The 27935-nt window shown below is 57.0% G+C and overlaps 1 protein-coding gene across 1 annotated transcript; it reads right to left on the bottom strand.

Annotated features, from left to right (window-relative positions):
• Positions 1-23830: 23830 nt before the first annotated feature.
• Positions 23831-26783, bottom strand: LOC127464402 (class II histocompatibility antigen, B-L beta chain-like). The gene is made up of 5 exons (XM_051774698.1): positions 26151-26783; positions 25368-25637; positions 24391-24672; positions 24016-24122; positions 23831-23906 (listed from the first exon to the last, which is right to left on the bottom strand). Exons 1-5 carry the CDS (start codon positions 26233-26235, stop codon positions 23898-23900), a joined length of 753 nt encoding a protein of 250 aa, XP_051630658.1. The 5' UTR covers positions 26236-26783; the 3' UTR covers positions 23831-23897.
• Between the last annotated feature and the right edge of the window lie 1152 nt (positions 26784-27935).

Below are 27935 nucleotides of genomic sequence, written 5' to 3' on the forward strand. Positions count from 1 at the left end.
GCCTGCACAGTATCCCCTGGCACAGGGGTGGCCACGAGGCAGGGACCAAAGGGCAGGGAGGCCCTGCCCCGTGGCCAGAGCACAGGAGACACCGACTCTGAGCTCATCAGCAGCAGAGTAAAGACTTCATCCCAAAATTCTCACTGCTCCCTCCAGTAATGCAGGAAAGCCATTGTTGGAAATGGGGGGCTCTTTTGGATTAGTTTCCTAAAAGACTTTAAGCTTCAAATCCTCTTTAAAAGTGGTCAGGAACAAGGGTCTCAGCCTTTTTGGGGCTGTGACAGACCAAGGGAACACAAAGGGTTGAGGAAACGCCCCTTTTGCAGGACAGAGATGATGCCCAAAGCTCAGAGGTGGGCTCCTGAAAGTTGGTGCCATTAACTGTCCTTGGGAAGGAAAGCCCCCAGCCCCAGTGTTTCTGGGGCAGGTGACAGGGTGCCCAGGGCAGGCAAAGGCCAGCAACAGGTTCCCGTGCTGGCCCCTTTTGGGTGGGAGCAATCCCTGACAGAGTCAGGTTGGCAGGTGGCATCCAAGGTTTGGAGGTGGCTCCCGGGGGGGATGACAGTCCCTTCCCTTGGGAAGGACAGCACCCAGCCCCAGTGCTGGGGGGCAGAGGAAAGGTTTCCCAGGGCAGGCAAAGGCCAGCAGCAGCTTTCTGTCCTGGCCCTTTTGGCATGGCAGCAATCCCCAGACATATCCAATTTGGGAAGTGCTATCCAAATTTTGGAGCTGGGCTCCTGGAAATGATGGCAGTCCATGTTTTTTCCAAGGACAGCATTTGGCCCCCATGCTGGCAGTGCAAGTGACTGAGTGCTGAGGGTGTTGCCAAATGCTCTGACATTGTTGGGATCAATCAAACCCTCTAACACCGTGGGTTTAGTGTGACAAAGCAAGGCATTACTTTCTTTGCTGGCTGTGCATGTGGCCAACAACAATGCTGCCTTCACACAGACAGCAGTACATCACTTTTGCACCCATTTACGCTTTTTTGACAAAGAAATTAATGTTCATTGGTGCCAAATGGCACTATTTCATTGTTCCATTTCATTAATCAGTATTTTAGCCACTCTTGCTCAGTACTCTCTTGTTGCTTATGCTAATTAGTTCACACTTTCAGTCTTTTTAGCACCTTTTTCTCAGGTGGGGATTTTCCCCCACAAATGCTGAGCCTTTGTTCATCTTCCTCCTTACCTGCTGCTTTCTGCAGAAGGCCCTTGTTTCCAGATATGCAGGTTCAAGAACACATCTTTCTCTCCCAGGCTTTGTTCACTGAAGCTTATCAAGGGTAACTCTCACAAAACTGACAGTTCTAGTGCTTTTCCCAAGCTGTGTTCTCTCCAAAGCAGCTTGTGAGGAATTTTTGCTGTGTGCTGGCTAAAGGTGATTTATGGCCTAACACCCCCTCTGTGATTAATGGAAACAACGAATCCAAAGGCAAAGTGGGCCCACTGAAAGATTAGGAAAGGTCTCTAATGTCCAGGAAGGGCCCCGTGCTGCCACCAGACTCTTGGCTGTGGCTCCTTGGGGCGAGTCTGTGATTCCCCCCGAAACTGGGGCTAAAAGGTTCCCCTTTGCAATGGTGCCCGTCTGTGCCTGGTGCATTGGGAGAGGCCTGTGCCGAGGGCAGAGCTGGAGAGCCCCTGTGCTGCTCCAGGCCTGCAGAGCTGCCTCTCTGCCTGCAGCCCTTGCCAGCTGGGAGCGGGCAGGCCTGCGGGCTCCCTGCCTGCTCTCCAGCCTCTCCCGGGCCTCGGGCGCTCCAGCCCCGGCCCACTGGGGCTCCGCTGGCCTCGCTCCGTGGGGCCCGTGTCTCCTGCCCCTGGGCAGCCCCAGCCCACCCCGCTGGGCCATGGGCTGGCTTTGCCCACAGCCGGGAGCTTGGAGAGCCTGGGGGGAAAGCTTCTGCCAGGGGGGTCCTTCCCAGGCCTCCCGTCAAACCAGGCGGGGTCTCTCCTGAGAGCAGGAATTCTCCCTTGCTCGGCAATTTTCCAGGGGCCTTTGCAGTGGAAGTTTCTGGCAGGGGAGTTACAAAATCAGGAAGTTTCTGAATGCTTTTCAGTTGGGGTAGTTGTCACATAAGTGTCCAGGTTTTGGAGAAGAGATGCTGAACAAGGACCCTCTGTATCCAGCTGTAAATACTCTGCTCAACAGACAAGGTCAGTACAGTTCAAGCTCCAAACAAGCACCAGAGACCACCAAGAGGCCACCAGAAGACCCCCAGTGACCAAATAAGGACTTTGGAAGGACTTCAGAAGGACCTCTCTGAGCTAATTCCCATGGGTGTGATCTTTCTGAGGGAAGGAGTGAATATGTAAGACATTTGCTGGATGTGTAAAATTGTGAGTAAATCTCAGCTGCCCTGGGGGAGAACGGGGCACACTCCTGGTTGGGGGGAAGATCCTCCCATGGGTGAGGGGCTGATAACAAAGAATGGCTGCCCACTATTGCTCCCAAATTGAGCCTTGGGGGTTTCTTTTCTGCCCATTTAGGGTCCCACCATGAGGAGACAAGTGCCCCTTGCAGCCCTGGGGCCCCATTGCCTCCTTGTCCCTGCTCAGCAGCCTGGGAGGTTGTCACAGGTTTACTTGTTCAAAAAAACCCAGGCAGGGAATCTTTCTTTGCCCTGCATTGCTGTAAGGGGGGATGTTGAACGGGGGAGGGGAGTTTTTGCCTTGGGGGATTGACCCACACAAAAGAACCAACCAGCACATCCACATTCCAGGCTGAAGGGCCTCCAAAGGCTGTGGGGGCTGTAAGGAGGTTTTTATTTTACTCTCTTCTTGGAAACGGGAGGCACTGCCTGGAGGATGCCACTTGCCCCTGCATGGTCCCAGTTGCTCCCAGTATGATCCCACTATGAGTCCAGGCACTCCCACTATGATCCCCGGAACTTCCAGACACTTCCAGGGGATTCAGTGAATCCAGTTTGTTCCCAGTCATCCCCAATATGGTTGCAGTCCCTCTCCCATACTCCCAGTATTATTGCAGTCACTCCCAGTATGATCCCAGTATGAGCCCAGCAGGGGCCCAGCTGCTCCCACTCTGATCCCAGTTGCCCCCAGTGTGGTTGCTCCAGGATGGATCAGGAATGGGGACCCCTCTGTGACCCCCCCTTGTGTCCCCCTGTTCTGGGGGAGCTTTGGGGGGACATCTGCACCCCAACACGGCATCCAACGCATCCCAAAGTGTGCTGGGACCCCCTTAAACCACCCCACAGCCCCGCAAGGAATTTGCAAACCCACTCAGAGCCCACCTAGGACGCCACCTAACCCCTTTTTGGGGGTGACATTTATGGGCTCTGGTGCTACTGGGAGCCCCCCCTGCTGAAGGTGAGGAGGTCTCGGATTTCTTCTGTAGAGGGGCAGCTGCTACTGGCACAGGTTGTTCCTCTGCAGTTTGAGTGGCCACAGCACCTCTTGGTCTCCTTTCCTCCTCCTCCCCCTGAGGGCACTGGGTCTTAGTTAAACAAGATTACAACTTAGAAATTAAGAGACTTCAGGTGGAAGTGTGGAAAAGGAAAAGAAACAGCTTTTTATTAACAAAATCTGAATAAACAACAAATGGTGCAACCAAAAACTTTCAGAAGAAACAAAACAAAGTCCCAAATCCCCAGGTGGGGGGGAGAAACTGTCCCGGCAGTTCAAAGCTCTCTCAGCCCCGTGTGCTCGCAGCCAGCAGTGAAGGAGTCCCTTTTCCCGGGGCAGTCCCCAAAGCAGAACACCTCGCTCCCAGATGGGTCGGGCTCTCTCTCTCTCTCTCGGTCGTTCTCCACGAGGTGTCCCGTGGGGAAAAAACTTCCTCTGAGGAAAAGAGAACAAGGTGGCCAAAATCAGCTCCCGCTCTGTCCGGTCCCGGACAAACCCCAAAAGCCCCCGAACAAAGGACCCCCCGCCCTCCCCGCGGCCACCACTCCATCCATCCCACCCCAATCCCACTCCAGAATCCAGCCCTGATCCCAGTCCACAATTCCACCTGACCCCACTCTGGAATCCTGCCCTGAGCTGCAATCCCCTTCCAATCCCGCTCCAGCCATTAGGCCCCCATTCCCCTCTGGAATCCCGGCATCCATCCTGGGATCCCTGCACAGAGGATCTGGATCCACACACGCTGCTGGGACTCACTGGTGGGCGCGGGGTCGTATCCATTCCCCTCCCTCTTCCCTATGGAAAGAAAGCGGGATCAGCACCCGTGGCAGAGGATCCCCGGAATGCTGCCGGGCGGATCCGTGCCCCTTGCCGACCCCCATCCCGGGAGTTACCGGATCGGAGCTTCCAGACACCGACTGCCACGAGGCCGATGATGATGATGATGGCAGCGATGACGGACACAGTGTCCTAGTTAGAACAGCTGGGACCGATTCCTCACTGGATGGGTGTAGCCCAAAAGTGTGTATTCTATGGCCTTCCATGCCATTTTCCCAGGAACTGTTGTCGGGGGGGGGGGGGGGCCTGCGAGGTGGGGGGGTGTCCCTGTCCTCATATCCTTTTATGGAATTCCCCACTCTGGCAATCTTCATATCCTTTTATGGAATTCCCCACTCTGAGGGAACGAACTGAGCATCCTTTTTTGGAATTCCCCGCTCAGAGAACCCTCATATCCTTTTATGGAATTCCCCGCTCTGAGGGAGGGAACTAAGCATCCTTTTATGGAATTCCCCACTCTGAGGGAATCACTGACCATTCCTGCCTGAACTGGAGAATATATAAACCTGGAGTTTCAGAACCTTTCCACCACTCGTGGTATCCACAGGAAGGCTGCAGCTCACCACTCTCACCTAGACTGAGACCACCACCCTCAACTGGACTGCAATCACCACTTCTGACCAGATTGCAACAGCTCTCCCACCAGCAGGTTTTTTTTCCCTCTCCCTTTACTTTGGACTCAGGGGGGGGCCCAAGGAAAACCACTTTGTTCATGCCCCAGGGTGCTGGGTTATAACTTTTGGGTTTTGTGGGTTAAAACCAATTGCTTGTTTGCATAATCAGACTTATTGGGCAAGGGGGGCCCAAGAGGGGCCCAAGGGTGGCCCAAGGGGGCTGGTCCAGGGGGGGAAGGGCTGCAGGGGGCGGATCCCGGAGGAGGAAACCCGCCAAAAGCGGCGGCCCAGCCGAGGGAGGAGCCGAGCGGGAGCACAAAGAAGAGCAGCCAAAAGGTCCTGGCGGTGGCTGGGCAATGGCGGGGGGGGCGAGAGCGGTTTGGGGGCCCCCGTGAGAGCCGGGGGGGAACCCCGGTAGCTGCGGAGTGGGGAGAGCGGAGAGGGGCGATCCCGGAGCTGGGGGACCCCCAGAATGCTGGAGGGGGGGAGCAGAGAGGGAGCGCCAGGCCCCTTAAGCGGGGGTCCCGGAGAGGGGGAAGGCCTTGGAATGTGGAGAGGAGGGGGGGCCTTGAGGCGGGGTGGGAGCCGAGAGCGCCAAGAGGTTTGCGAGGGTGGGAGCCGAGAGAGGAGGGCCGGCCGGCCCCGGGAGGCAGAGTGGGGAGAAGTGAGCCCTGGGACCCCCCGGCAACACTCAAGGGGACCCCGGAGAGTGGGAACCCCCTGGAGCCGCGGGACCCCCGGCAACCCGGAGAAGAGGGACCCCCAATGCAGGCAGAAGTGCCATCAGGGCAGACAGGGGGGACCCCCCTAACCCCAGAGAGCAGAGAGGGGGAACTCCTGGGAGGGGATTTTGGGCTGAATGTTGTTGTTTTGGGGGTTTTTATGGACACAAGATGCCCAGTGAGTCCTAGAGCTGGACTTGGGCAGGAGGAACTCCCAAGGCAACGCACTCACCCCTTGTTTTTCCCCTCCCATCAGGATTTCTGTTTCCCAAAGCTTGGGCGGATGGAGGAGGAGGCTGCGAGGAAGAGGAAGATGCCGCGGGCCCCCCAGGCAGGTGAGGAGGAAGTCAGTGCCCCTTTGGGGGGGTCTTTTGTCTTTTGTGGCCGTCCTGCCGGGGCCGGAGTTGGGGGGATGTCCTTGGGCTTCCCTGTGGGCCGGAGGCAAATCCCCTGCGTGTCCTTGTTGGTTCCTGCCCCAGGCCCCGAGGTGAGGCCGGAGAGCGCGGAGGACAAATCCCCCCGGCAGAGCCTGGTGGGAGAGGCCGTTTTGAAGGGCTCGCCGGAGCAGGAAGGCAGCGGGGAGGAAAAGGGCCGGAGATGCCCCCGCAGGAGGGGCTCCAAAGCCAGCCCAGGGGGCTGTGAGGAGGAAAGAGCCAGCGTGTGCCGGGAAGGCGGCCGGAGCTTGAGGTGGAGCTGCGAGCTGGTGGTCCCTGAGCAGCCTCCCAGCAGGGAGAAACCCTTCAGTTGCTTGGAATGTGGGAAGATCTTCAGCAAGAGATCCAGCCTCTTGAGGCACCAGCACATCCACACTGGGGAACGGCCCTACACGTGTGGGGAGTGTGGGAAGAGCTTCAGGCAGAGCTGCAACCTCCGCACCCACCGTCGCATCCACACTGGGGAACGGGCCTACACGTGTGAGGAGTGTGGGAAAAGCTTCAGGCACAGCTCCACCCTCCGCAACCACCGTCGCATCCACAGTGGGGAACGGCCCTACACGTGTGGGGAGTGTGGGAAGAGCTTCAAACGGAGTTCCAACCTGCTCCAACACCAGATGATCCACAGTGGGGAAAGGCCCTACATGTGTGACGAATGTGGGATGAACTTCAATCAGAGCTCCACCCTGCTCCGACACCAGATGATCCACAGTGGGAACGGCCCTACACATGTGCGGAGTGTGGGAAGAGCTTCAGGGACAGCTCCAGCCTTTGCAAACACCGTTGCATCCACACCAGGGAATGGCCCTACAAGTGCTTGGAATGTGGGAAGAACTTCAGCACAAGCACCAAGCTGCTCAGCCACCAGCACGTCCCCACTGGGGAACAGCCCTACACGTGTAGGGAATGTGGGACAGCTCCACCCTCTACACCCACCTTCGCATCCACATCAGGGAGAGGCCTCACAAGTGTGGGGAGTGTGGGAAGAGCTTCAGGGACAGCTCTGCCTTGACCTCCCACCAACAGACCCACCGGCAAGAGAAGCCCCGAGTGCCCCGACTGCGGGAAGAGCTTCGGCCGCTGCTCCAACTCCATCAGCCATGGGAGGACCCGCGTTGGATGATCCACAGGGACCCCCGTTGGGCACAGCCCTGGTGTGCTGGTTTAAAGGTAAACCAGCAGGGGAAATGACAGCGGTGACACCTAGAATGGGATGGAACAGCTGGAATGGGAATGAGAATGCCTGGAATGGGAATGGGGACATCAGGAATGGCATGGGGACAATAGCAATGGGATGGGAACACCAGGAATGGGAATGGGAACACCTGGAATGGGAATTGGGACATTGGGAGCAAACTGGGGACACTAGGAATGGGAATGGGGGCAGCAGGAATGGGAATGGGGAGACGTGGAATGGGGAAGGAACACCTGGAATGGGAATGGGAACACCTGGAATGGAAATGGGGACACCAGGAATGGGAATGGGAACACCTGGAATGGGAATGGAAACACCTGGAGTGGGAACACCTGGAATGGGAATAGGAACACCTGGAATGGGAATGGGGACACCAGGAGTGGAAATGGGAACACCTGGAACTGGAATGGAAACACCTGGAGTGGGAACACCTGGAATGGGAATAGGAACACCTGGAATGGAAATGGGGACACCTGGAATGGGAATGGGGACACCTGGAATGGGAATGGGGACACCAGGAATGGGAATGGAACCACCTGGAATGGGAATGGGAACACCTGGATTGGGAACACCTGGAATGGGAATGGGAACACCTGTAATGGAAATGGGGACACCAGGAATGGGAATGGGAACACCTGGAACTGGAATTGAAACACCTGGAGTGGGAACAACTGGAATGGGAATAGGAACACGTGGAATGGGAATGGGGACACCAGGAATGGGAATGGAAACACCAGGAATGGGAATGGGAACACCTGGAATGAGAATGGAAACACCTGGAATGGGAATGGGGACACCTGGAATGGGAATGGGAACATTGGGAATGGGAATGGGAACATCGGGAGCAGGTTGGGGACACCAGGAATGGGATCACCAGGGATTGGAATGGGAACACCTGGAATGGGAATGGGAACATTGGGAGCAGACTGGGGACACCAGGAATTGGAATGGGGACACCTGGAATGAGAATGGGAACACCTGGAATGGGAATAGGGAAAACAGAGGTGGGATGGGAACACCTGGAATGGGAATGGGGACAATAGGAATGGGAATGGAGACACCTGCAATATGAATGGGAACACCAAGAACTGGGAATGGGGAAAACAGAAGTGGGATAGGAACATCAGGAATTGGAGGAGGGACAATAACAATGGGAATGGAGACACCTAGAATGTGATGGAACACCTGGAAAGGGAATTGGAACACATGGAATGGGAACACATGGAATGGGAATGGGAACTCCTGGAATGGGAATGGGGACACCTGGAATGGGATGGGAACAACTAGAACGGGATGGGAACACCTGGGACAGGAATGCAAACCCGTGGAATGGGAATGGGAACAGCCGGGCCCGGGGTGTGTCCCTGGGGAAACAGGAGGCCAGGCCCAAAAGAGTTAACTAAGAAATTGGGGCCTGCTAACAAGCTACCAACATCCAAGAGCATCTGTGCTCGTTCTGTTCTACTGACTGGAGCAAAGCTTCAGAGAATAGTACAGGAACATGTCCTAGGCCTCGAGGGGATAAATTAGAGAGACAGCAGGATCAGGGAGACATTGGAATAGGAGGAATAGGCCGGGAGCCAGGGCTTTTTCCAAGCTTCAGTGAGCGGGTCAAGAAGAATGGAAGAGAAGGAAGGTCAAGCTGAGGAAGATGAGTTGAAGCCCCCAGAGCCATGGAGGAAGAGTGGAAGTACCCTCAGGACTGAGGGCCAAGAGAAACACCGCCCCAAGCCCTGCCTGAGCTCCACCTCTACTCCGCCTGTTATTAATATGCATCGATAGATGTTGTAATCACTTGAATATGCATTTAATCCCAGCTGAAGATTGTAGAAAAATGCTGATTTTGTGTGAAGCCTTGGAGCAAGTTTGTCCAGCGCCAGCTGGCTTGCTCCCAACATTGAATAAACAAATACCTTGCTGCTTAAAGATAAAAAAGTCTCTGAGCAGTTTCTCGGACCGATTTTTCGCATTCAGCGCCCAGTCAGACCCAGGATGATCCCAGTCACTCCTGGTCTCTCCCAGTTGCTCCCAGTTTCCTCCATGTGGTCCCACTCATTCCCAGTTGCCCCCAAAAGCTTCCAGCATGATCCCAGTTGCTCACAGCCACTTCCAGTCATCCCCAGTGCACTCCCAGTTGCTCCCAGTATGATCCCACTCACTCCTGGTATGATCCCAGGATGACCCCAGTCACCCTCAGTGTGGTCTCAGTTGCTCCCAGCATGGGCCAAGCTTCTCCCACCGTGATCCCAGGATGATCCCAGTTGTCCCCATCATGGTCCCAGTTACTCCCAGTTGCCCCTAGCACAGATCCAGTCACTCCAAGTATGACCCTGGTCTTCCCTCCTGACAGTCCCAGTCAATGCCAGTTGCTTCTACTGTAGATCCAGTCACTCACAGTTCCTTCCAGTTGCCCCCAGCCTGGTCCTAATTCCCCTTCCCGTAGTCCCAGTCACTCCCAGTATGGTCCCAGTCACCCCCACCATGGTTGCAGACACTCCCAGTATATCCCAGTAGAGCCCTCAGCATGCTCCTGGTCCTTCCCAGTCACTCCCAGATGCCCCAGTAACATTCCACTTTCCACCAGTATGATACCAGTGACTCCAAGGCACTCCCACTATATCCTATGTGGCCTCCAGTTTCTCCCAGTAGCACTCAGTATGGTCCCAGTTGCTCCCAGTATGATCCCTGTTGTCCCAATTCTGGTCCTGACGGGTCCCAGTGTGCTCAGATCCTGCTCCTGGGGGGTCGTGCTGGGTCCCAGTCCTGGTCCCGGTGTATTCTGGTGTCCTAGTCCATCCCAGTCTGTCCCAGTCTGTCCCAGTCCATCCCAGTCCATCCCAGTCCATCCCAGTCCGTCCCAGTCCATTCCGATGCATCCCAATCCATCCCAGTCCGTCCCAGTCCCTCCCAAACCATCCCAGTCCATCCCAGTCCATCCCAGTCCATCCCAGTCCATCCCAGTCCCTTCCCAGCCGTTTCCCAGGTCCTGCCCCCCGCCCCCCAAGATGCTGACGGGGTCGGGGCTCCGTCTTTGGCTTCGTCTCCCTGGGCCTGCCTGGAATGAAGGGGCCGCTGGGACACTGCGGGACCTCCTGAGACCAAAGGAACCCCGGGAGAATTTGGATACTCCTGGAATCAAGGCACAACTGGGACACTGCAGGGCCCTATGGAAAAAAAGGAACCTTGTGACACTGCGGAATTCCTGGAATCCAGGGGCCTTTGGGACATGGGGGCCTCATGGAACCAAAGGAACCCTGAGGTGTTTCCGAAGGTCATGGAATCAAGGGGCCACTGGGACACTGCAGGGCCTCTGGGAATTAAAGGAACACTGGGACACTGGGGCAGGACATCCCCCTGCAATGGCACCAAGACAATGCCCCATTTGCAAAGGGGTCAGTGCTGAGCTGAGAGGGGGCCAGGCCAAGGCAGGAGATGTTGGACCCCAGACTGGTTTCACCCCAAATGAAGCCCCTGATGGTGAGGGAACCCCTGGAGTCCAAGGACTGTCAGTCCATGGGTTTCTACCAGAAAGGGCCAGTCCCCTTTCCCAGGGGCAGGTTCTTCCAACAGAACCCTTCTTGGGGGTGTGTGGAGATTCCTGCCTTGGCTGGGGACCCCCCAAGGTCACTGCTGGAGGTTGAGAGCAGAGATCTCCCCACGAGCGCTGGTCTGGGGCAGTTCCATCCATCTCTAATTAAGAATTCTTACTTGTTTGCCACCTTTAGTAGAATTGCTTCAACAATTGCTTTAGTGTAGTGCCCTGTCCTACCTTATCCTGCACTACTGGTAGTTTTAGTGTTTCTATTGTTCACTAAATAATTCTGATTAAAACCTTTTGTGTCATCATTTGCAAAAAATAAATATTTCATTTTCTTCCAATAGATCTGATGTGCCATCATTAAACCCTGGGGGCCAAACGTGGTTCAGTCACCCCTCTAGAATTGCTCTAAATTTCAACTGTTGGCACAATGCAAGGCTGAGATTGGATCCAGCAGCCCCCAGCACCCAGAGTAAGTTGGGAGCTCAGGGGGACCACCCCCCTTTCCCAACCCCCCAGTGCCCAAAGACCCCCATGGGACCGTCCATCCCTCCAGACCACCCCCCTTTTCCACCCCTCTCCCTGTTCCTCCAACTTTTCCATGGTCCCCTCAATCCCCAGCCACCCCAAATCAGTTCTGGGGTCTCAACCCCCACTTTTCCCCCTCGCTCCCACCCCTTGCACATCATTCCCCCAATCCCCAGACCCCTCATGCTCAGTTTGGGGGTCCCACCCTCCCCTTTTCCCCACTCTTCTGACCTCTCCCACCCCTTTCCCATCTTCCCCTAATTCTCAGCCTCTCTCCTCCTCCACTTTTGGGGGGTCCTAGTCTCCTCCCACTCAGTTTGGGGTCCCACCACCCCTTTTATCCCCTCTGACTCACCTACCCCCCTTCCCAACACCCCCTCTCACCCAAGAACTCATCGCCTGCAGTGGGAAGGGTTCCCAGTAACACCAGAGCCCATGAAAGTCCCCCCAAAAATGGGTTAGGTTGAGTCCTCAGTGGGCTCTGAGTGGGTTTGGAGGTTCCTTGGGGGCTGTGGGGTGGTTTAAGGGGGTCCCAGCACACTTTGGGATGAGTTGGATGCCGTGTTGGGGTGCAGATGTCCCCCCAAAGCTCCCCCAGAACAGGGTGACACAAGGGGGGGAGGGGGCACAGAGGTGCCCTTATTCCTGATCCATCCCGGAGCAACCACACTGGGGGCAACTGGGATCGTACTGGGAGCAGCCGGGCCCCTGCTGGGTTTATACTGGGATAGTACTGTGAGTGACTGCAATAATACTGGCAGTATGTGAGAGGGACTGCAGCCATTCTGGGGATGATTGGGATCAAAGTGGATTCACTGAATCCCCTGGAAGTGTCTAGAAGTTACTGGGATTATTGGGGGTGATTGGACTCATAGTGGGATCATCTTGGGAGCAACTGGGGCCATGTAGGGGCAAGTGGTATCCTCCAGGCAGTACCTCCCATTTCTTAGGAGAGAGTTAAAAAAACCCCACACCCTCCCACAGCCTTTGGAGGCCCTTCAACCTGGAATGTGGATGTGCTGGTTGGTTCTTTTGTGTGGGTCAATCACCCAAGGCAAAAACTCCCCTCCCCCGTTCAACATCCCCCCTTACAGCAATGCAGGGCAAAGAAAGATTCCCTGCCTGGGTTTTTTTGAACAAGTAAACCTGTGACAACCTCCCAGGCTGCTGAGCAGGGACAAGGAGGCAGTGAGGGCCCAGGGCTGCAAGGGGCACTTGTCTCCTCATGGTGGGACCCTAAATGGGCAGAAAAGAAACCCCCAAGGCTCAATTTGGGAGCAATAGTGGGCAGCCATTCTTTGTTATCAGCCCCTCACCCATGGGAGGATCTTCCCCCCAACCACGAGTGTGCCCCGTTCTCCCCCAGGGCAGCTGAGATTTACTCACAATTTTACACATCCAGCAAATGTCTTACATATTCACTCCTTCCCTCAGAAAGATCACACCCATGGGAATTAGCTCAGAGAGGTCCTTCTGAAGTCCTTCCAAAGTCCTTATTTGGTCACTGGGGGCCTTCTGGTGGCCTGTTGGTGGTCTCTGGTGCTTGTTTGGAGCTTGAACTGTACTGACCTTGTCTGTTGAGCAGAGTATTTACAGCTGGATACAGAGGGTCCTTGTTCAGCATCTCTTCTCCAAAACCTGGACACTCATGTGACAACTACCCCAACTGAAAAGCATTCAGAAACTTCCTGATTTTGTAACTCCCCTGCCAGAAACTTCCACTGCAAAGGCCCCTGGAAAATTGCCGAGCAAGGGAGAATTCCTGCTCTCAGGAGAGACCCCGCCTGGTTTGACGGGAGGCCTGGGAAGGACCCCCCTGGCAGAAGCTTTCCCCCCAGGCTCTCCAAGCTCCCGGCTGTGGGCAAAGCCAGCCCATGGCCCAGCGGGGTGGGCTGGGGCTGCCCAGGGGCAGGAGACACGGGCCCCACGGAGCGAGGCCAGCGGAGCCCCAGTGGGCCGGGGCTGGAGCGCCCGAGGCCCGGGAGAGGCTGGAGAGCAGGCAGGGAGCCCGCAGGCCTGCCCGCTCCCAGCTGGCAAGGGCTGCAGGCAGAGAGGCAGCTCTGCAGGCCTGGAGCAGCACAGGGGCTCTCCAGCTCTGCCCTCGGCACAGGCCTCTCCCAATGCACCAGGCACAGACGGGCACCACTGCAAAGGGGAACCTTTTAGCCCCAGTTTCGGGGGGAATCACAGACTCGCCCCAAGGAGCCACAGCCAAGGGTCTGGTGGCAGCACGGGGCCCTTCCTGGACATTAGAGACCTTTCTTAATCTTTCAGTGGGCCCACTTTGCCTTTGGATTCGTTGTTTCCATTAATCACAGAGGGGGTGTTAGGCCATAAATCACCTTTAGCCAGCACACAGCAAAAATTCCTCACAAGCTGCTTTGGAGAGAACACAGTTTGGGAAAAGCACTAGAACTGTCAGTTTTGTGAGAGTTACCCTCGATAAGCTTCAGTGAACAAAGCCTGGGAGAGAAAGATGTGTTCTTGAACCTGCATATCTGGAAACAAGGGCCTTCTGCAGAAAGCAGCAGGTAAGGAGGAAGATGAACAAAGGCTCAGCATTTGTGGGGGAAAATCCCCACTGGAGAAAAAGGTGCTCAAAAGACCGAAAGCATGAACTAATTAGCATAAGCAACAAGAGAGTACTGAGCAAGAGTGGCTAAAATACTGATTAAAGAAATGGAACAATGAAATGATGCCATTTGGTACCAATGAACATTAATTTCTTTGTCAAAAAAGCGTAAATGGGTGCAAAAGTGATGTACTGCTGTCTGTGTGAAGGCAGCATTGTTGTTGGCCACATACACAGCCAGCAAAGAAAGTAATGCCTTGCTTTGTCACACTAAACCCACGGTGTTAGAGGGTTTGATTGATCCCAACAATGTCAGAGCATTTGGCAACACCCTCAGCACTCAGTCACTTGCACTGCCAGCATGGGGGCCAAATGCTGTCCTTGGAAAAAACATGGACTGATATCATTTCCAGGAGCCCAGCTCCAAAATTTGGATAGCACTTCCCAAATTGGATATGTCTGGGGATTGCTGCCATGCCAAAAGGGTCAGGACAGAAAGCTGCTGCTGGCCTTTGCCTGCCCTGGGAAACCTTTCCTCTGCCCCCCAGCACTGGGGCTGGGTGCTGTCCTTCCCAAGGGAAGGGACTGTCATCCCCCCCGGGAGCCACCTCCAAACCTTGGATGCCACCTGCCAGCCTGACTCTGTCAGGGATTGCTCCCACCCAAAAGGGGCCAGCACAGGAACCTGTTGCTGGCCTTTGCCTGCCCTGGGCACCCTGTCACCTGCCCCTGAAACACTGGGGCTGGGGGCTTTCCTTCCCAAGGACAGTTAATGGCACCAACTTTCAGGAGCCCACCTCTGAGCTTTGGGCATCATCTCTGTCCTGCAAAATGGGTGTTTCCTCAACCCTTTGTGTTCCCTTGGTCTGTCACAGCCCTAAAAAGGCTGAGACCCTTGTTCCTGACCACTTTTAAAGAGGATTTGAAGCTTAAAGTCTTTTAGGAAACTAATCCAAAAGAGCCCCCCATTTCCAACAATGGCTTTCCTGCATTACTGGAGGGAGCAGTGAGAATTTTGGGATGAAGTCTTTACTCTCCTGCTGATGAGCTCAGAGTCGGTGTCTCCTGTGCTCTGGCCATGGGGCAGGGCCTCCCTGCCCTTTGGTCCCTGCCTCGTGGCCACCCCTGTGCCAGGGGATACTGTGCAGGCCACCTGGAAACAAACCCATTCCAGCCCAGCATTCCCCTGTGTGCCCACTGGAATGTGCACCAGACACCCTGAGGGAAGAAACATTTCCAGAGGAGAAGACTTTGCTCTTCCTGCTGCAGCCACAAATGGGAAAAATGAAACCCTCCAACTCTGTCCTTTTGTATCAGTGAGTCAGACACCACTTTCTTCTGGCCAGGGGGTGTGTGGGGGATAACTCCAGCCCTCCCTGCCCCCCCAGCCTTTTCACTTATTTATATGTGTTTAGCAAAGAAAGAATTTAAAGGGCATCAGTTTTAAATTACATCATCCTCTTCAGTATTTAGCATTCTGTCCTCTACTGGTTATTGACTTTTTAATTCTCATGCTAATTAGTCCCCATTTTTCAGGCTTTTTATTATCCTTTTCCCAGGCAGGGAGTTTCCAACACCTATTGTATGGTCTTTGTTAACCTCTTCTTTATCTTCTAGTTCCTGCACAATGTCCTTGTGGTCTGTAAATTCTGCATTCCCTGTGTCCAGTTTCAGCAATCCATCTCTCTCCCCAGGCTTTGTTCACTGAAGCAGATCAGGGCTAGTTTAGCAAAACTCAGAGTTGCAATAATTTTCCCAAGCCTGTTCCCACAAGAGCAGGTGATGACAAACTTTGCTAAGTGCTGGCCAATAGTGACTTAAGACTAACCCACTGTTTAGGATGAATATTCTGGTTATGATTCACTAAAGCAATTAACTAACAAGTTAATGAACATCATTCATTTAAAAGAATCAGGAAATGATCTGGTTCCCAGCAGCAGCACCGAGTGCCCGGAGCCGATGTGTGCAAGTGCTGGGCTGGAGCAGAGACGTGCTGGAGGGGCAGATGGCAATGGGACAGCCCAGAAAGGGGAAACGCTTCCCCCCAGGCCAGGGAAAGGCTGGGTTGGTCTCTGCAGCCCTGGCAGGAGAGGCCTTTGCTGTCGGGGGGTCTCTGCAGCCCCTGAGGGGCTGTGCTGGAGGAGAAGCTGATCTCAAGGCAGGACAGAGATGCTGAAAATGTCTTTGGGTGGGCACATCCCGTGATTCAGGAACACTGACAATCATCCCACAGAGCCTTGGTTAAATCATCAGGTGGGTGATGAAGGGACAGAAGGGCCTGCAAAGCCTGGGAGCAGGTCCCCCATTCCATTGCAAGTGGAAACACCGTGGGATCTTCTGGCAGGGCAGTAGGGCTGGGCACAGGCAAGCCAGGAGATGCTGGAGGCTGTGGCAGACAGCTCTGGGCCCCAGACAATCCCTGGGCTGCCCAGGGCTGCTCTCTTGCTGCCAGACAAGGGTGTCTGGCTGGGCAGGGGAAGGCTGAGGGAGCCAGGGTTGCAGGGAGCAGGGAATGGTGGAGCTGCAGGACAAGGAGCAGAAGGGCCCTGCAGGGCTGCAGCAGAGCTGATTGCAGGGAGCTGCCTTCAGGGCAGGGATTCTGCCCCTGGGCTCTCCCTGCTGAGGCCACACCTCGAGTGCTGTGCCCAGTTCTGGGCCCCTCACTTTGGGGAAGATGTTGAGGTGCTGGAGCGTGTCTGGAGAAGGGCACTGGGGCTGCTGAAGGCTCTGGAGCACAAGTGCTGTGAGGAGCAGCTGAGGGAGCGTGGACAGAAGGAAGCCCAGGGGGGACCTTCTCACTCTCTACAACTCCCTGAGGTCTCCCCTCAGTCTCCTCTTGTGCAGCTGAACACCCCAAGTGCCCTGAGCTGCTCCTCCTAAGGCTTCCCCTGCAGAGCCTTCCCCATCCTGGTGGCCTCCTTTGGACACTCTCGACTGGCTCAATCTCTTCCTTCCATTGTGTCCCCCCAGAGTGCCCCACTATTGAGGTGAGGCCGCCCCAGGGCAGAGCAGAGCGGGACAATCCCCTCCCTGGCCCGGCCATGCTGGGCCTGATGCCCCCAGGACAGGGTTGTCCCTCCTGGCTGCCAGGGCACTGCTGACTCCTGGCCAAGTGGGCACCCCCAGGACCCCCAGGGCCCTTTCCCAGCACTGCTCTCCAGCCTCTCATTCCCACTCTGTCCCCACATCTGGGGTTGCCCATCCCAGGGGCAGAATCCAGCACTGCCCCTTGTTGAACTTCCGTGGCTCTGCCGCCAACCCATCCCTCCACCACTGCAAAACACCCACCGGGGACCCCCAAAATCCCCCTAAGGGGCATTTGCGGCTCAGCTTTGGAGTCCTGTAAGATCCAAACATTCTCCCCCTACACCCCCCCCTTCCAAAAAAGAAACAAACACCAAAACCCCCACCAAGATATTTGGGACAAGCTCCCCCTTCCCGATCCCCCGCGAGATGGGGCGGGGGGGACGATCCTGTTCCCGTTCCCGCTCCGCCTTTCTCCCTGCCCTTCCTGCCGCCCCTCCTTCTCCTGCTGCATCGCTGCGGCCGCGGGCGGAGCTCTGGGGTGAGCGGGGGAGGGGGACGAGCCGATGGGAAAGGGGGGAAAGGAGGGAAACGGGGGGTAGGACCCCCAAAGGGAGCGCGGGGGGCGGTGGGTGAGCCCCAAAGGGAGCTGGGGGGAGCCGGGGTTTGGGGGGCCGGTGGGCAAGGGGTGGGCGAGGGGGGCTAAGGGGAGGTGGGAGAGCGGGCAAGGGGTTCCCTTGGGGGTCCCTTGGTGTCCCCATGCGTTGATCTGTGGAGAGGGGGGCCCTGGAGAGGGGACACCCCCGGGCTCGCTGTGCCGAGCCGGCGGTCGGGGCCGTGCTGTTGGTTGCCGATCCCGGCCGGCTGAGCCAAGAGCCCGGCCACGTGTGCGGGGCCCGATCCGCTCCCTGCTCTCGTTGCCCCGGGGCAGCCTCTGGTGTCCCCCCGGCTGGGGGGGCGTTTTGTTGGCTCGGGCACAGGCGGCCCTTGTGCGGGGCTGTGTGCCGGGGGGCTGCTGGGGGTCCCCGGGGGGTGTTTTGGGGCGGTGTCGGGGTGGGTTGTGGGCAGAGCCCCGTGGGTGGTCGGGGGGCTGCGGGTCCCCCCCTTGTTGGGGGTTGGTGTTGGTGGGTGAGGCCCCGGCGGCTCCATTGTGAGGCCGGTGTGGGCGGGGGGGGCTGGTCCGGGGGAGCCGGAGGGAGCCGAGGCAGCGGGTTTGGGGAGCCCTCGGGAGAGCCGGGGGTGGGGGGAGGAAGGGCGGGAGCCCCGGAGTGTGGAGAGCGGAGCGGGGCGATGGCGGAGCTGGGGGACCCCCGGCAGGCTGGAGGGGGGAGCAGGGAGAGGGAGGAGCCCCGGGAGGCTGCAAGGGGGGTCCCGGAGAAGGGGCAGCCTGGGCAGTGGGGACCCCTGGGATCCCCGGGCCAAGAAAGTGGAGAAGGCAGAGAGGGGGAATGTCTGCGAACCCGGCCCCCTGAAGCAGAGTGAGGGGAGAAGGGACCCCTGAGACCCCCAAAAGCCCCGGCACCCCTAAGCGGGACCCTCAGCAGCCCAGAGAGGGGAGAGCCCAGAAGGTAAATGTGCAGAGACCAGAGCGGGGGAACTTCTGGGAGGGGTTTTTTGGGCTGAATGTTCATATTTTGGAGTATTTTTTTGCTGTCCCTTGATCTTTTGCAAATTTGGGGGGACTTTGTTGTTTGTGTTTTTTTCCCAAATCTCTGTGTTTACTGTTTTTCTGGTCTAAATCTTGTTGTTTTGGAGATTTCTATGGACACAAGATGCCCAGTGAGTCCTAGAGCTGGACTTGGGCAGGAGGAACCTCCAAGACAACGCACTCACCCCTTGTTTTCCCCCTCCAGTAAGATTTCTGCTTCCCAAAGCTTGGGCGGATGGAGGAGGAGGCTGCGAGGAAGAGGAAGATGCCTTGGGCCCCCCAGGCAGGTGAGGAGGAAGTCAGTGCCCCTTTGGGTGGGTCTTTTGTCTTTTGTGGCCGTCCTGCCGGGGCCGGAGTTGGGGGGATGTCCTTGGGCTTCCCTGTGGGCCGGAGGCAAATCCCCTGCGTGTCCTTGTTGGTTCCTGCCCCAGGCCCCGAGGTGAGGCCGGAGAGCGCGGAGGACAAATCCCCCCGGCAGAGCCTGGTGGGAGAGGCCGTTTTGAAGGGCTCCCCGGCGCAGGAAGGCAGCGGGGAGGAAAAGGGCCGGAGATGCCCCCGCAGGAGGGGCTCCAAAGCCAGCCCAGGGGGCTGTGAGGAGGAAAGAGCCAGCGTGTGCCTGGAAGGCGGCCGGAGCTTGAGGCGGAGCTGCGAGCTGGTGGTCCCTGAGCAGCCTCCCAGCAGGGAAAAGCGCTTCAGGTGCTTGGAATGTGGGAAGAGCTTCAGGATTAGCACCCACCTCCTGAGGCACCAGCACATCCACACTGGGGAACGGCCCTACACGTGTGGGGAGTGTGGGAAGAGGTTCAGGCAGAGCTCTACCCTCCACAACCACCGTCGCATCCACAGTGGGGAACGGCCCTACACGTGTGGAGAGTGTGGGAAGAGCTTCAAACGGAGCTCCTACTTGCTCGGACACCAGATGATCCACAGTGGGGAACGGCCCTACATGTGTGGGGAATGTAAGAAGACCTTCAAATGGAGCTCCCACCTGCTCCGACACCAGATGATCCACAGAGGGAACGGCCCTACACGTGTTGGGAGTGTGGGAAGAGCTTCAGGGACAGCTCCAGCCTTTGCAAACACCGTTGCATCCAGACCAGGGAATGGCCCTACAAGTGCTTGGAATGTGGGAAGAGCTTCAGCACAAGCACCAAGCTGCTCAGCCACCAGCACATCCCCACTGGGGAACAGCCCTACACGTGTAGGGAATGTGGGACAGCTCCACCCTCTACACCCACCATCACATCCACATCAGGGAGAGGCCTCACAAGTGTGGGGAGTGTGGGAAGAGCTTCAGGGACAGCTCTGCCTTGACCTCCCACCAACGGACCCACCGGTAAGAGAAGCCCCGAGTGCCCCGACTGCGGGAAGAGCTTCGGCCGCTGCTCCAACTCCATCAGCCATGGGAGGACCCGCGTTGGATGATCCACAGGGACCCCCGTTGGGCACAGCCCTGGTGTGCTGGTTTAAAGGTAAACCAGCAGGGGAAATGACAGCGGTGACACCTAGAATGGGATGGAACAGCTGGAATGGGAATGAGAATGCCTGGAATGGGAATGGGGACATCAGGAATGGGATGGGGACAATAGCAATGGGATGGGAACACCAGGAATGGAAATGGGAACACCTGGAATGGGAATGGGGACATTGGGAGCAGATTGGGGACACTAGGAATGGGAATGGGGCCAGCAGGAATGGGAATGGGGACACGTGGAATGGGGAAGGAACACCTGGAATGGGAATGGGAACACCTGGAACGGAAATGGGGACACCAGGAATGGGAACACCCGGAATTGGAATGGAGACACCTGGAATGGGAACACCAGGAATGGGAATGGGAACACCTGGAATGGGGACACCAGGAATGGGAATGGGAACACCTGGAACTGGAATGGAAACACCTGGAATGGGAATAGGAACACCTGGAATAGGAATGGGGGCAGCAGGAATGGGAATGGAAACACCTGGAATGGAAATGGGAACACCTGGAATGGAAAGGGGAACACCAGGAATGGAAATGGGGACACCTGGAATTGGAATGGAGACACCTGGAATGGGAACACCTGGAATGGGAATGGGAACACCTGGAACTGGAATGGAAACACCTGGAGTGGGAACACCTGGAATGGGAATAAGAACACCTGGAATGGAAATGGGGACACCTGGAATTGGAATGGAGACACCTGGAATGGGAACACTAGTAATGGGAATGGGAACACCTGGAATGGAAATGGGGACACCAGGAATGGGAATGGGAACACCAGGAATTGGAATGGAGACACCTGGAATTGGAATGGGAACACCTGGAATGGAAATGGGGACACCAGGAATGGGAATGGGGACACCTGGAACTGGAATGGAAACACCTGGAGTGGGAACACCTGGAATGGGAATAGGAACACCTGGAATGGGAATGGGGACACCAGGAATGGGAATGGAAACACCTGGAATGGGAATGGGAACACCTGGAATGGAAATGGGGACACCAGGAATGGGAATGGGAACACCTGGAATGGAAATGGGGACACCTGGAACTGGAATGGAAACACCTGGAGTGGGAACACCTGGAATGGGGATAGGAACACCTGGAATGGGAATGGGAACATTGGGAATGGGAATGGGAACATCGGGAGCAGGTTGGGGACATCAGGAATGGGAATGGGATCACCTGGGATTGGAATGGGGACACCTGGAATGGGAATGGGAACATTGGGAGCAGACTGGGGACACCAGGAATTGGCAGGGGGACACCTGGAATGAGAATGGGAACACCTGGAATGGGAATAGGGAAAACAGAGGTGGGATGGGAACACCTGGAATGGGAATAGGGACAATAGGAATGGGAATGGAGACACCTGGAATATGAATGGGAACACCAAGAACTGGGAATGGGGAAAACAGGAGTGGGATGGGAACACCAGGAATGGGAGGAGCGACAATAGGAATGGGAATGGGGACACCTAGAATGGGATGGAACAGCTGGGAAGGGAATTGGAACACATGGAATGGGAATGGAAAAACCTGGAATTGGAATGGGGACACCTGGAATGGGAATGGAGACACCTGGAATGGGATGGGAACAACTAGAACGGGATGGGAACACCTGGAACAGGAATGCAAACCCCTGGAATGGGAATGGGAACAGCCGGGCCCGGGCTGTGTCCCTGGGGAAACAGGAGGCCAGGCCCAAAAGAGTTAACTCAGAAATTTGGGCCTGCTAACAAGCTACCAACATCCAAGACCATCTGTGCTCATTCTGTTCTACTGACTGGAGCAAAGCTTCAGAGAATAGTACAGGAACATGTCCTAGGCCTCGAGGGGATAAATTAGAGAGACAGCAGGATCAGGGAGACATTGGAATAGGAGGAATAGGTCGGGAGCCAGGGCTTTTTCCAAGCTTCAGTGAGCGGGTGAAGAAGAATGGAAGAGAAGGAAGGTCAAGCTGAGGAAGATGAGTTGAAGCCCCCAGAGCCATGGAGGAAGAGTGGAAGTACCCTCAGGATTGAGGGCCAAGAGAAACACCGCCCCAAGCCCCGCCTGAGCTCCACCTCTACTCCGCCTGTTATTAATATTCATCGATAGATGTTGTAATCACTTGAATATGCATTTAATCCCAGCTGAAGATTGTAGAAAAATGCTGATTTTGTGTGAAGCCTTCGAGCGGGACCTCCTGAGACCAAAGGAACCCCGGGAGAATTTGGATACTCCTGGAATCAAGGCACAATTGGGACACTGCAGGGCCCTATGGAAAAAAAGGAACCTTGTGACACTGTGGAATTCCTGGAATCCAGGGGCCTTTGGGACATGGGGGCCTCATGGAACCAAAGGAACCCTGAGGTGTTTCCGAAGGTCATGGAATCAAGGGGCCACTGGGACACTGCAGGGCCTCTGGGAATTAAAGGAACACTGGGACACTGGGGCAGGACATCCCCCTGCAATGGCACCGAGACAATGCCCCATTTGCAAAGGGGTCAGTGCTGAGCTGAGAGGGGGCCAGGCCAAGGCAGGAGATGTTGGACCCCAGACTGGTTTCACCCCAAATGAAGCCCCTGATGGTGAGGGAAGCCCTGGAGTCCAAGGCCTGTCAGTCCATGGGTTTCTACCAGAAAGGGCCAGTCCCCTTTCCCAGGGGCAGGTTCTTCCAACAGAACCCTTCTTGGGGGGTGTGTGGAGATTCCTGCCTTGGCTGGGGACCCCCCAAGGTCACTGCTGGAGGTTGAGAGCAGAGATCTCCCCACGAGCGCTGGTCTGGGGGAGTTCCATCCATCTCTAATTAAGAATTCTTGCTTTGTTGCCACCTTTAGTAGAATTGCTTCAACAATTGCTTTAGTGTAGTGCCCTGTCATATCTTATCCTGTACTACTGGTAGTTTTAGTGTGTATGTTGTGTAGTAAATAATTCTGGTTTAGTCCTTTTGTCTGATCATTTTTAAGAATAAGTAGTTAATTGATATAAATATAACTGCTTTTCCATCATTAAAACCTATGGGACAAAACTGGTTCAATCCCATCTCTATAATTCCTTAAATTCAAACCATTGGCACAATGCAAGGCTGAGATTGGATCCAGCTGCCCCCAGGCTCCTCTGGGAGCAGGAGTTTAGTGTCACCGGACACAGAGATTTCTGTGAACAGTTTTTCCTGCACTCTGTAGGCCTTGCTTGCCATGGAAGTGTCAAGTGTGTATTGTTTCTACTTATAGACTGTGTGAAAATATGTGATGCTTATACTTGTTAGCTGTGTGTCTAATTATAAGGTTTGAGAACATGATATGTTTATAGAAAGAAAACCTTGAGAAACTGAAGATAATGAAACACCTGCAAATTTAGTAAAACCCTAAAAGCAGATTAATTAGAAAGAGGTTTCTATGCCAAGGATGATTTCAGATTGCGTGGACAGAACATCAGGTCCAATGAACTGGGGACATGAGACACGTGCACAGACTGATCTATCCAATCACCTTATTGTGAGCATGTGCCCTAAACAAATAAACTGTATAAAAGTTAACTGATTTAAATAATAAATTGACATATTGCCGATCCTAAGGGTCTGTGAGCTTATGTTCGTGCCTCCCCATCAATAACTGGTGCCCGAAACAGGACGGGACTTCCTCTTCGTCGAGTTCTGAGGGACGTAAGGCGAACAGAAGGACGTGGGAGAAGCAGCCGTTTACAGGTCGCGTGACCCCGGCGCTACGGAACAAAGTCATGCGTGTGGGGAAAAAGAAATCTTACCCTGATCAGGTGAGTCTGCTGAAGAAAGGAGAATCGGGGTCTGCAGAAAGAGGCAGTGCAAACGCTCCTTTATTTAATTCTCTCTGAGAGGGCTGGGGGGGACACACGACCCCCAAAAGTGCGGGCGGGGCAAAATTGGGAGGTCCCGGCTGGGCCCAAGGCCACGGGGAGGGGCTGCGGCCGCCGGCGGCTCAGGAGCTCTGTGGGGAGAGAAAAGGGGGTGAGAGGGGGCCGGGGGGGCAGGGGGGTCCAGAGGCTGTGGGAGAGCAAGGGGGGGGACACGACCCCTATTTAGGGACCCCCCTTTACCTTCTCCCGCAGGTAGAAGCCGAGCCCCAGCGCCAGGAAGACCAAGCCCAAGACGAAACCCCCGACCCCCACCAGGATCTTGCTGCGGACGGTGTCCGGTGGCATCTCTGGGGGGAGTCGGGGGGTCAGCACCCCCAAAACCTCCTCCCACGCACCCCCCGGCACCCCACAGAGCCCGGCCCGCTCTCCCCCAGCCCACCCGGGGGTCCCTCCGACCTCCTGCCAGTCCCTTCCCAGCCCCTGCAGGGATCCCACCCAGCCCCTCTCAGACCCTTTAGGACCCTCCAACGCCCCTCCCATCACCCCCAGCACCCACCAAACTCCCTCCCAGTCACCCCCAGTTGCCCCCCCGGTGCTGGGGGGGCCGGGCCGTACCCCAGTGCCGGCTGAGGGGGTGCTCCAGGCTGACGTGCTCCACCTGGCAGCTGTAGGTGACCCCGTGCCGGGGGGGGATTTCCAGCAGCACCAGCACCTGGTAGCTCCAGTCCCCGTTGGGGACCACGTCGGTGGCCACCACGTGCTCCAGCAGCTCCTGCCCATCCTGGAACCACCTCACCTGCACCGGCGCAGGGTAGAAATCCATCACGGAGCAGAGCAGGCGGCCGGGGCTGGGCTGGGAGCTCGACGGCACCAGCGAGATGGACACGCTGGGGGGCACTGGCAGGGACGGGGGAGACACTGGGCTCAGCTGGGGGGTACTGGGAGGGAAGGCAGAGGCCTTGGAGGGCACTGGGAGGGACTGGGATGGCAGTGGGAGGGACTGGGATGGCAGTGGGAGGGACTGGGAATAGAGTGGGGGAGAAGGGGCTGGGCTGGGGGGGCACTGAGGAGAGAGTTGGGAGATGTGGGAGTGAAGTGAGAACGACTGGGAATGGACTGAGAGGGTCTGGGAGTTGGGTGAGAGGGACTGGGAGTGACTGGTGTGGACTGGGAGTGACTGGTGTGGACTGGGAAGGAAGCGATGGGGACTGGGAGGCTGAGTCGTGGTGAGGGAAGTCTTTGGTTTGGGTCTGCCTGGCAACTGGAGCGTCATCAGAGGGACGCGCTGGGATTGGCTGAGGGGCGGGAGCTCGGTGGCCCCAGCGGGGTGGAGACGCGGGGGGGGCACTGGGAGAGACTGGGATGGACTGGGATGGACTCTGAATAACTGGAATGGACTGGGAGTGACTAGGGAGCATTGGAAGGACTGGGAGACACTGGGACGGACTGGGAGGAACTGGGAGTGGGGAAAAGGCAAGGGGATGGGCACAGGGAGGGCTGTGGGGTCTGGGGTGATTCCCAGTGAGGGTTTGAGGGGCTCAAGAGTCATTCCCGGGGGAGGGCCCAGGGGACCCGCTGTGCCCCACGCTCACCTCTCCTCTCCATAGCAGGTGGAGTGTACACCTCGTAGTTGTGCCGGCAGAACGTGTCCACCTCAGCCCGTTTACGCTCAATGATTTCTGGGTTGCTGTTGAAGTACCTGGCTTGGATCTCCCCAAACGGGGTGTCCCCCACATAGACCCCCACATCACTGTCGAAGTGCAGGAGCTGCTCCCGGTTGCAGATGTACCTGTCCACGAGCCTCACCCGCTCGGTGCCGTTGATGAAGTGACACTCGCTCGGAGACAACAACTGGAACACCCCTGTGTGTGCAGGACATGGGTCAGGGGGTACCCCGTCCCCCCCCATCATCCCCCAGCCCCCCACAGCAGGGTGGGAGCTCAGGGAGCCACCCCGGACCCCCCTTTCCCACCCCCCTCTGCCCCACGGACGCCCCAGCACCGGCTCTTGGCTGGGGGGGAACCCCCCCATCAGCCCCCCGGGGATGGACAGCTGGGTTGGGGACCCCCCCAATGCCGATCCGACCACCCCAGAGCCCCAAGGAACCGCTCCGGGGCTCAAGGGACACCCAGGGACCCCCAGGGCACCCCTCTGCCTGCTCTCCCACACCCCCTTGTCCCCCTCTCCCACCCCTTTCCCACCGGCCCCTCAATCCCCACACCCCCCCAACCTCACTTTGGGGCTCCCACCCCCCTCCCACTCACTCCGGGCCTTCCCACCCCCCTCCCACTCACTTTTGGGGCTCCCACCCCCTCTTTTCTCCCTCTTTCCCCCCCTTTCCCACCCGACCCCCCTGCCCGCCCCCCCCCCCTCACCCGACAGCTCCTCGCCCGCAGCCGGGGGGGCTCCCAGCACCACCAGCACCGCCAGCACGGCCCCAGCTCCCCGCACACGCTCCATGCCCAGCGCCGGACAGCTGCTGACAGCCCCAAACCAGCCGGGCGGCGCCGTTTTGGGGGGTTTGGGGCGCGCTGGGCTTGGCTGAGGGCGCAGTTGGGGCCCTTTTTTCGAGGCGTCTTCCCGGCGACTGATGAGTCATCAGCGCGGCGCGCTGGGATTGGGCGCGGGCGGCGTGGGCGCTTTGGGATTGGCTGAGGGCCGTTGGGGGCCCCCGCGGCAGCCCCGGGCCTGGGGGGTGCGGGGGGTCCGTGGGCTGCGGGGGAGGGGGGAGCTCAGGGCCCACCAAAAATGCCCAGCCAGGGCTCCCGCAGCTCAGGGCCGCCCAAAAACGCCCATCTGGGACTCCCGCAGCTCCCACGGGCCCCCAAAATCACCTGAGGGCTTTCTCTGACTGGCTGAACTCGGGGAGGGCTCCGTTCCGGACGGGTCTGCCCGGCAGCTGATGACGCACCAACAGCGCTCGCTCCCATTGGCTGCTGCTGCTGACCCTGCCCGGGCCTTGGGGGGTCCAAGGTGGGTTCTGGGAGTTCCCGGATTCCTGGGGTTGGCGTTTGGGTTGTCCTGGATACGTGGGGATGAGGTTCTGGGTGGCCCCGAGTGCCCAATAATTTCCAGTTCCTGGGATTCTGGGGGTGTGACGTTTTCCAAATCCCACTCTGCCTGGGACTTTTAGGGTCTGGGAGTGTCCAGTCCCCTCTTTTCCAATATTTTGGGCTCTGGATGTGCCCAAGCCAACTTTCTCGGGGATTTTTAGGGTCTGGGAGTGCCCCAACCCCCTATTCCCATGAGTTTTATGGTCTAGGAGTGTCCAAGCCCCTCTTTTCCAATATTTTGGGGTCAGGGAGTGCCCCAACCACGATGTTCCTGTAACTTCTGGGTTCTAGGAAAGCCCCCATGTTCCCAAGATTTTTGGGACTGAATGTCCCCAAAAGCCCTGTTCAAAGGATTTTGTGGGTCTGTGAGTGCCCAAACCCCCCATTCCTGGGATTTTCAGAGCCCCCTCACTGCCCCCCCAAAAACCGGGACTGCAGAGAACTGGGAAGCTTTACTGGGAGCACTGGGAGCAGCCGGCCGGGGTGTGAACAAAAGCAGGGCCGGGGGGGACACACGACCCCCCAAAGTGCAGGTGGGGCTGGACTGGGGGGTCCCGGCTGGGCCCGAGGCCACGGGGAGGGGCTGCGGCCGCCGGCGGCTCAGGAGCTCTGTGGGGAGAGAAAAGGGGGTGAGAGCGGGGTGGGGGGACAGGGGGGACACCGGGATACACCCAGACCTGGACTGGAGCCAGTGGGACCAGAACTGGGGCAACTGGGATCATACTGGGAGCACCTGGGAGCATGTTGGGGGCAACTGGGATATACTGGGAATGTTTGGGAGTGAGTGGAACCATAGGAGGGGTGAATGGGAGCAACTGGAACCACGCTGGGGGCAACTGGGATCATCCTGGGAGCAGCTGGGCCCCTGCTGGGCTCATACTGGGATCAGACTGGGATCTTAAAGGGAGAGACTGGGTCAATCCTAGAGACAACTTAGAGCAACTGGGATCACACTGGGAGAAACTGGGAGCAACTGGGACCATGCTGGGGAGTACTGGGATCATATTGGGATCACAGTTGGAGAACTTGGCCAATGCTAGGAGAAATTGGGGACATAGTGAGGGTGACTGGGGTCATACTGGGAGTGACTGGGAACAAACTGGATTC

Source organism: Manacus candei, unplaced genomic scaffold (assembly GCF_025592945.1).
Source record: "Manacus candei isolate 608988 ecotype Guabito, Panama unplaced genomic scaffold, ASM2559294v1 h1tg000219l, whole genome shotgun sequence".
Classification (NCBI taxonomy): Eukaryota; Metazoa; Chordata; class Aves; order Passeriformes; family Pipridae; genus Manacus; species Manacus candei.